We start from the raw sequence: 9,438 nt of genomic DNA on the forward strand, positions 1-9,438 counted from the left end.
GGCAGGCGCCCCCTTCACCACTGCGAGGATAAGCGGCTTTCTAGTACACTCCATTGGTTTTCTTAGATATCATTGTGGGAGAAAGAAGACTCCTTTTTGTCCATCAAGGACTCCTTTCTGCACTCCTCTGGCAGCCTGCTTTGCGGGAGGCAAGCCCCACTCTCCAGACTCTCCCTGTTCGTTCGTTGTGCTCGTGGTCCCCTGTCATGTCGTCCAAGGCACTGTTGAAAAAATGTGCACAATGTGGAACAAAGATGACACATAGCGACAAGCATGAACTCTGCCTTCTGGGCTTAGGAGAGGTCCACAGCGTTGGAGCTTGTTTGATTTGCCGGCCCTTTTACCCTGAAGGCTCGGCCAGATGGGGCCTGTAGGCTGAAAGCTGCGCTGCGGGAGAAGGCTTCATCCTCCTCGGTTCCTTCCAAGGTTACTCCGAGCTCAAGCCCTACTATCTCGGGTCCACTTCCCTTGGCTCCGACTACTGAACCCCGTTCTGGTTCCTGTGGGCCCCACTGTCAGGATGGCTCCAATCTCTCCAAAAAGGGCCGCTTCCGTCGCTGGGGAGGCGGAGCCTAGGAGCCCACGTCCCCCTTCCCCAGGACCATCGACCAAGGTCTGGTTGCATCTGGAACCTCCTGAAAAGAAGCATAAGAAACTGAAGCATAAGGAGAAGACCGAGTCTGCACCCAAGTCAGGATGTGTTGGGACTTCTGAGGCTCCAGAGACTGATCAAGACGTCATCCTGGTACCCTGACGCACCCTGTTGCCGCATCTAGCCTCCTTTGCTGGTTCCTTTTCAGATGAAGAAGTGAAGAAGAGAAGAGATTGGATTTATACCCCACCCTTCACTACCCAAGGGAGTCTCAGAGCAGCTTACAAACTCCTTTCCCTTCACCTCTGCCCCAGCAGACACCCTGTGAAGCAGGTGGGGCGGAGAGAGCTCTGACAGAAACTGCTCTTTTTCAAGAACAGCTCTTGTCAGAACTACAGCTTGCCCAAAGTCATCCAGCAGGTACAAGTGGAGGAGTGGGGAATCAAACCCGGTTCTCCCAGATTAGAGTCCACACACTTAACCACTACACCAAACTGGCATCTCTGCGGAACAACTGGTACCCTCAGAACCAGGACCTCCCTTATCTTGGCAGCCTGTGGGCCCCCCTCAGCATTCTTACTATATGCCACCATTCTATTTAAATAGATGGACTGGACAAATTTTAGAGGAGCATGACCCAAATGCACAGGGATTCATGGATGCCCACTCCACACTGGTTCCCTTCCGGTCTCCGTACCATGAGCCTGAATGAAGAGGTCTCTGCGACATCTCATTATAGCTCTGAGAGTCCCTCGGACCGGTCACCTGATGATACCGTGAGTGACCTGACCCCAGTATCTCCTAGCAAAAACCTCTGTCTCTACAGGGAATAAAATGCTAAGAAGGCAAAAGTCCTTGACATTGATGGTTCCACTTAAGGTAACTGTCCTAAGGACAGAATTTTGAGTCGTCTCTACTCCAGCATTCCAGGGATAGTTGCATTTCCAATCCTGGAAGGTCATTCTGACCTCATGGTTCTGATCCGGCAGAAACTAGCCTACATTCAGGCCACACCTTGTAAGACTGAAAATTTATACAGACTAAAGCAGGACTCTTGTGAGTTTCTGTCCGTGCACCCACCACTACGTTCATTAGTTACAGAAGACATGCAGGCACACCAGTGGCCCAGACAGAATTCATTCCCCAGCCAACAAGGAAAGTCACCGACTGGACACTTTGGGAAGAAAGTTTTATGCTTCCTTCACTCTCAGTTTTTGAGTAGCGAATTATCAATTGGTTATGAGAGGCTACCAACTTTTCCTCTGGGAGAGTCTTTCCCAGTACCTAAGACAAGTTGCCTGATGAATCCAAGTCCCTGGCTAAGCGTATCCAGTCCAAGGTGATTAAACTCTTGAAACAGGATATTAACGTGGGCAGACATGCCGCTGATGTCTCAGCCAGACCGGTGGCCTCTGCCGTAGTCCTCCGGAAGCCCTCATGGCTACGCAACACTGTTCTCCCTCCGGAGACGCGCTGTAAAGTTGAGGACCTCCCCTTTGAGGGATCAACTCTTTTTTTCGTGGTCCATGGATGAGTTCCTCTCCACTATAAAGAAGAACCTCCAGACAGCCAGATCGCTGAGCCTGTTTTCCTCAGCTCTGGGCCAGAGGCAACATTTCTATCACAGGCAACACGGCTTTGCTACCCCTTTCTACAGGGGTCAGAGCCAGCACCCACAGCAATCATTTGTGTGTCCTCAATGCCCTTTCCCGTCGTCCCCCTTTTCAAAAAGAAGGGGTACCCCACAGCTGAGGCGTGCTCAATGGAACCCCCAGAGGGATCGGGGCCAACAGCCAGCAAAGTTCTGACTATTCACCCCAGTAGTTGCAGATGTTCCCAGTGTGAAGGATAGGCTAGAACAATTTGCAGAGGCTTGGAGCCTGGTTAGTTCTGATAGCTGGGTTTTGTCGATAGTTCAGGAAGGCTACAGGTTAGAATTGTTGTCCCAATCCCCTTGCCACCTGGCTTTGACTGTGGTGGATAAGCCCTCCCCCTCCCCTCCCCTCCATTGGGATGGGTCCCAAGCAGGCTTCACTCCCGGGGTTTCCATTCAAGAATGTTTCTAGTGAATAAAAAAGACTGTGGGTGCAGGCCCATACAGGATCTCAGAAAACTGTGGCTCACAGTCCTTGATTTAAAGGACTCCTGTTTCCACGTTTCAGTCCACCAATCCCATAGGAAGTATTTACGGTTCAGACGGGGCTCTGAGGTGTTCCAGCATGCATCCCTCCCATTCGGTCTTGCTACTGCACCGAGAGTATTCACCAAGTGTATAGCTGCAGTGGTGGTGCACCTGCACACACAGGGTTGCTGTGTTTTTCAGTACCTAGACAATCGGCTTATCATGATCCCCCCAGACGTGACGTACTGAATGTCCACATTCACTGCACCATTTCCACCTGTAGCAGGTTAGGCCTAATGGTGAATTGGGGGAAATCTCACCTTGAGCCCTCTCAGCAAGTACAATTCATTGGTGTCTCCTTCGATGCTACCACAGGGAGAGCTTTTTTGCCTGCAACCAGGGCTAGAAGCATTAAGGCAGTGGTGTTAAGATGTGCTAGAAAACGTTAGCAGCCAGTGAAGGCAATTCATCGGCTGTTTGGGCTTATGGCCTTGACCGCCGCGGTGATCCTGTTAGCAAGACTGCACATGCGGAGCTTGAAAGTCTGGTTTGTTAAGAAGTACAACCCCAACAAACATCCCTCAAGACGCTGCTTTTCAGTACCTAGGGTGGTGGCCAGGTCTCTGCAGCCGTGGTGGCTGGATGACGCTGACTTGTTCTCAGGGATCCAATTTGGGTTCTGGACCACAGATGTTTCGCTATCAGGTTGGGGCGCCCACTGGGAAGGTTTTTTGGTGCAAGGCCAGTGGCCTTTAATGCAAAACACTCCCCATGTAAATGTCCCAGAACTTCATGTGGTAAGATTTGCCCTTACCTCCTTTTGAGATTATCTCAGAGGCAAGAGGGTGCTGATCCAAACAGACATCACCACAACCATGTATTATTTCAACAAACAAGGAGGCATGGGCTCCCAGAGGCCTTGCTTAGGGGCAGTAGCCACTTGGGAAATAGCTACGGGCGTTGGAGCCCTTCCCAGGGCCATCCACACGGCAGGGACTTCGAATACAGAAGCAGACAACCTGAGCAGGGTCTATCAGACCAAATATGAATGGTCTATCCGGCACAGATACATCAAGGCAGTTTTCGACGCCTCGGGTATCCTCAGGTGGACCTGTTTGCCACAGCCAAGTCCAAGAAAGCACCGGAATTCTGCTCCCTAGCGGGCAGTGATCCAACTTCCCTGGGAGGGAGACACATTCCAAATCCCTTGGTCAGATACACTCTTTTATGCATTCCCTTCCTTTTCTGTCCTAAACAAGGTTAAAGGGAATAGGGTGGCCGAATGGATAGATTGTGTCCTAGTAGCTCCCTTCGGGCCCCGCCAAATCTGGTTCCGAGAGCTGTTCCGCTTAGCATGCCATTCCCTCCCCCCCCCCAGACCGGCAGATGTGCGGTCCCTGTTGCACCACGTCCCTAGCGGGCAGTGATCCAACTTCCCTGGGAGGGAGACACATTCCAAATCCCTTGGTCAGATACACTCTTTTATGCATTCCCTTCCTTTTCTGTCCTAAACAAGGTTAAAGGGAATAGGGTGGCCGAATGGATAGATTGTGTCCTAGTAGCTCCCTTCGGGCCCCGCCAGATCTGGTTCCCAGAGCAGACCTGCTGATGTACGGTCCCTGTTGCACCAGGATGCCGCACGGCTACACTTGGCGGCTTGCTATGAGCACAGACCGGTTCAGCGGTGTCTTCAGTGAAGACCCACCTAGTGGCCATTGCTGCTTCTCATGAGGAGGTGCAGGGAAGTTCTGTTTCTGCTCAAAAGTTGGCTCAGCGGTTTTTAAAGGAGCTGTCTAATGTTTTCCCTCCTGCACCCCATATTGTCCCGCAGCGGTCATTGCCCTTAGTGGTAGCCAGGCTGATGAAGCCACCCTTTGAGCCCATAGACTCTTGCTCCTTGGCTTTCCTCTCCAGGAAGGCAGTGTCCGTAGGGGCTGTTACCTCAGTGAAGAGTCAGTGAACTGGCGGCACTCGGGTTGATCCTCCTTTTCTCAAGATATCCGGTGAACGGGTTGTAGTCTACCCGAGTCTAGACTTCCTGCCTGAGGTAGTTTCCGAGTTCCACCGTGCATTGCCCTTAGTGGTAGCCAGGCTGATGAAACCACCCTTTGAGCCTGTAGACTCTTGCTCCTTGGCTTTCCTCTCAAGGAAGGCAGTGTCCGTAGTGGCTGTTACCTCAGCCGGAAGAGTCAGTGAACTGGCGGCACTCGGGTTGATCCTCCTTTTCTCGAGATATTCGGTGAGCGGGTTGTAGTCTACCCGAGTCTAGACTTCCTGCCTGAGGTAGTTTCCGAGTTCCACCGTGCACGGGAAATGGTCCTACCGGTATCCCCCCACCCCGCTCTGAGCTTGGAAGCGGAAAAGGCCCTACATGCCCTTGACGTCAGGAGGGCCCCCCTTCATTTATATAGACAGAGCAAACTGTTCCATAAAAACAAAGCACTGCTTGTTTGTAATTGGGGCCCCAAGAAGGGCAAAGCTGCTTCTGCCCAGTTTGTGTCCAGATGGGTAGTTGCTGCCACCCGTTCCTGCTACTTGGCATCCAGAGAGCTGCATCCACTCGATGTGAAAGCCCCCTCCTCCACCAGAGCACGGGGGTCATCTGCTGCCTTTCATCGATGAGTTCCCCTGCTGGACATCTGCCAGGCAGCAACCTGGTCGACGGAGGACACATTTGTGAAGCGCTGCCCTTTAGAGCTTCGGGTGAGGAGAGAAGCGGGTGTGGTCGAGGCTGTGTTCCAGTGAGAGACTCCCCCCACCTCTGGGGAGTCACTCTCTGACAGTCCCCATGTGCGGCTGCAGGAGAAGTCGGAAGATGAAAACAGAGCTGCACTTACCTGTAACAGTTGTTCATCGATGTCTTCTGTGCAGACACACATTCCCTCCCTCCTGCCCCACCGTGAGCTCTCACAGGGCCTGTTATGTCATGGAAGGACAGCTTAGCAGGAACTGAGGGAAGGGGGCACCTGCTGATCGAGCACATGACGTGTTGGGCAGGAATCCCATGCGTGCATTGGCTCCAAGAAGGGGCAGGGCACTCCCTCTTTGGAGTTTTTGAACCAGAAAGGAAAACAGTGCAACTCTGCTTTCCCCCGGTGTCCGTGTGATCCTGTGGTTGCCGAAAGTCCTGGCATTCTTCACACCCACTGTAGAGAGATTAACGGCTCATAACCTCCTTGACGAAATTGTGCAGGGAGAGCTTTTAACTCTCAGAGTGTGTGTGTGTGATTTGAACATTCGTAGCCCACTCAAGGTAGCTTACAGTGTATATACGGAACGACAGACACAACTCCCGGATGTCGTTCGAAGCAGGAGGGATCAGCTTCCATGGTTGCATTTCTTTGAAGACTGATTCTCATGTAGCAAATTCTCTGCAAATGAGAGTTGAATGTGGGAACTGTTCTGAAGAAGGAGGAGGAGGAGGAGACTGGATCCATACCCCATGGCCCTTCACTCCCCGAAGGAGTCTCAGAGCGGCTGACAAACTCCTTTCCCTCCCCCTCCCCACCACAGACACCCTCAAGGTTCTCAAGGACGCATAAACACACACACCCCTCCCCTCCCTAGCGCAAACCCTCTCCCCCGCCCCGCCCCACGCGCCAGTCCGAATCATGGCTTAATGTTACCTCAGCAGGAGTGATGATCGGGATCCTCATCTTCACCAGCATTTGCATCCAGGGTTGGATTTGCAAACCCTGGTTAAGAGGAAACACAATTCGTATTAACTATGACTAGTACTGGTGCAGGGTTAATGCTGAACGACTTGGGAAGGCTGACAAGGGAATGGAGGGAAATAGTCAGTCCTAACAGGGGAAGAGTGAGGGGCAGAAATGTATTCCGTTGCCAACGTCCTTTTGTAAATGTTATGATAGGGTCTGAATGTTCCACTGTTTTAACAGATCTCAGGATCTTGGGCCTGGTGTATTTCCTGTACCTCTTCTTGTTCTCCGGTCTGGAGTACACTCTGAGTTTTCTCGTCCATCAGCACTTCCACTTCAGCAGGTAATTTGCATATTTGTTTCATGCACCACTTCCGCACTCGTTTACTTCATCCTTGGCTCCTCTGAGACCTTCGCCTCCTATTACGGGCTCTTCAAGAACGACTCACAAGAACAGGATTAAGTCATTCACTGTTGTTGAGGTTGGGGCTTGAATAGTCAATTGGTGGCCAAAAGGGGCTTTGCGAGAAACCATTTAGCAGTGATGTCCCGGCTTTGCCGAAGGACTGGACTCTCTAGCAGGCTGAAGTTCAGGTGGAACGCTGCCCCTGCAATGCAGAACAGACAGAGGAAGCACCGCCTGCTTGCTAACTCCTCATCTCCGGCCTGGGAGTGAAGGAGGATGGAATAGTTATCTCCTCTTTCCTGGAAAGTGGAGCCGTGTTCCGTTGGGAGGGGTCATGGCTCATGGGGAGCTGCTGTGGCTCAGTAGCAGGGAGCATCCCCTTCATGTCCAGAGCATCTTCGCGTCAATCCCTGGCCTCTCTGGGTTGTTTTTTAAAAGGATCAGGTATTAGGTGATGTGAAAGACCCCTGCCTGAGACCCTGGACCGCTGGTGCCAGCCTGAGGATGGGCGGTCTGATTCCGTATCAGGCAGCTTTCTGTGCTGTGTGGCTCTACTGGTAGCAGGAGCTCCTTTGCATATTAGGCCACACACCCCAGTGTAGCCAATCCTCCAAGAGCTTACAGAGCTCTTCTTACTGGGGCTACTATAAGCTCTTGGAGGATTGGCTACACTAGGGGTGTGTGGCCTAATATGCAAAGGAGCTCCTGCTACCAGTAGAGCCCTGTGGATCATTGGCTTATTTCATCCGCAGCGTTCAAAGGTGGGGACCTACCTTTCCCCGGGTGCCCCTGCTCCACACACAGGGACTCTGCCTTGGGGAGGAATCACGAGGGGACCTCAGTCTCGTCTGCTTTCCTCGAGATTGGGCAAGAGGCATGAGGAGGAGCTTTGTGAGACAGAACCATCCTGTTTGAAAGCCAGTTCTTAAAGAGTACCAGTTGGGAGTTGTAGGTTTCCCAGTTTCCTGACCTGTATCCTCTTTCCTTCTAGGGTTTGGATGGGCGGCCCTGTTGGTCTGAAGCAGCAGAACAAAGTCTGAGTCCACCAGTGGGCACCTTGAAGACGAACAGTTTTTTATTCTGGATATAAGCTCCCGTGTGCACGCATGAATACCCAGAATATACCAGAATAAAACTTTGTTGGTCTTAAAGGTGCCTCCACTGGACTCGAACTTCGTTCTTCTAGAGTTGTCTAGAATGAGCAGACAGCGCCTTCCCTTAAGCTCATGTCACTTAACCTCTGACATGCAGGCCCTAAAATTGTACTCAGTCCCTGTACCAAGACACTGAATTCTGGGAGGAAAATTCATCTCTTAAAAAGAAAAATCTGTATGGCTTTATTGTGCTCAGGGGGACCTCTTTTAGTAGACAGAAGGGCCTGGAAGCCTTGCTAAAACTGCCTCAACGTGTTCCACCCCCACCCCCTTTAAAAAAACAACAACACAACACCAGGTTCTTGCCTTTCCCTTAAAAAAAGAAAAAAGGGAATGCTGGATAATGTTAGTACTCCTTTCCCCATCCTCTGAACTGAAGGCAATAAGAACCTGCTGGATCTGGTTCCCCACAGTGACCAACCAGCTCCTCTGACTGTCACAGAATCCCAGAGTGGGAAGGGGCCGTACAGGCCATGTAGTCCAACCCCCCCCCCCAGCCCCGGCCCCGTGCAGGACCAGCCACTGAGTGTTGCCCATTCACCCCTTTTAGGCACAACCACTCAGAGCTCTTCATAATCCACGCTGGTTTTTGCCATCCTGATTGATTTGATATAATCCACAAACTTGGCCACTGCAACACTCACGTCCAGTTCTGTTACCCAAACTGGACCCAGAAAAGGGGAAATTAGCTTTAAAAGGGTTCCATAAAGGAATAACATTTATTTATTTATTTGATTTATACCCCCCCCCCCCCGCCAAAGCAGGCTCAGGGCAGCTTACAAAAGATAAACATAAGAACAATTATGAGATAAATAGAACCATCTAAAAACAATCCAAGACATAAAGTGCTAGCTGGTGGTAAACTAATACATTAGGGATGGTGGCAACAGTTACTTTGTTCATCAGTTCTGTGCGACTGGCACAGGCTGTAATGGTGGAGTTGGGCTCTTATCTTTCTCTAGTGATGATGCTGTTGTTGGTGGTGGCAGCGGCAGCTCCTTAGCCGAAGGCCTGGTAGAAAAGTTCCAACTTGCAGGCCCTGTATACCTGGGTAGAGCTTGTAGGGGTACCCCAAAATAAAACGATGAAGAAAGAGAGTGAGAGAGTGTAATTGTAAACACAAATAATTTTATTGTATACAAAATAAAAGTGGAATAAAAATGTAAAGAACCTACACTATGCACCTGAGAACTTATTCCGTAAGTAGTCACACTCACTCACACACACACACACCCAACAAGAGGGCACACTTATAAAAGGGGAAAGGGAGGGGGAACTGGGAAATTTTCAGCAAGGGACAGACGACCTTAAATCCAGGGCTTGGGGTGTGGAGAGGTCCAGGGGTAGATGCAGCGGAGGTCCAGGGTATCGAAGAGGAAAAGGGGAGCCTGCCAAGTAGTTACAGGGATATCCTGGTAATTGGAACCCTGGGGACACTTTCCCCTGATTTGGGATGGCCTTTTCTGGGGGGGGGGGGGGCGCACACATCTGAAGAGGAGACTGCC

The 9,438-nt window shown here is 51.2% G+C and overlaps 1 protein-coding gene across 1 annotated transcript in view; it reads left to right on the top strand.

Annotated features, from left to right (window-relative positions):
• Positions 1-9,438, top strand: part of MFSD10 (major facilitator superfamily domain containing 10) — a 37,724-nt gene that overhangs the window by 15,849 nt on the left and 12,437 nt on the right. Inside the window, exon 7 of the mRNA XM_015420646.1 lies at positions 6,614-6,716. Within this exon, the coding sequence (XP_015276132.1) occupies positions 6,614-6,716 (103 nt within the window). The remainder of the gene's footprint in view (positions 1-6,613; positions 6,717-9,438) is intronic.

This window comes from Gekko japonicus, unplaced genomic scaffold (assembly GCF_001447785.1).
Source record: "Gekko japonicus isolate JY-2015 unplaced genomic scaffold, Gekko_japonicus_V1.1 scaffold1162, whole genome shotgun sequence".
NCBI lineage: Eukaryota > Metazoa > Chordata > Lepidosauria > Squamata > Gekkonidae > Gekko > Gekko japonicus.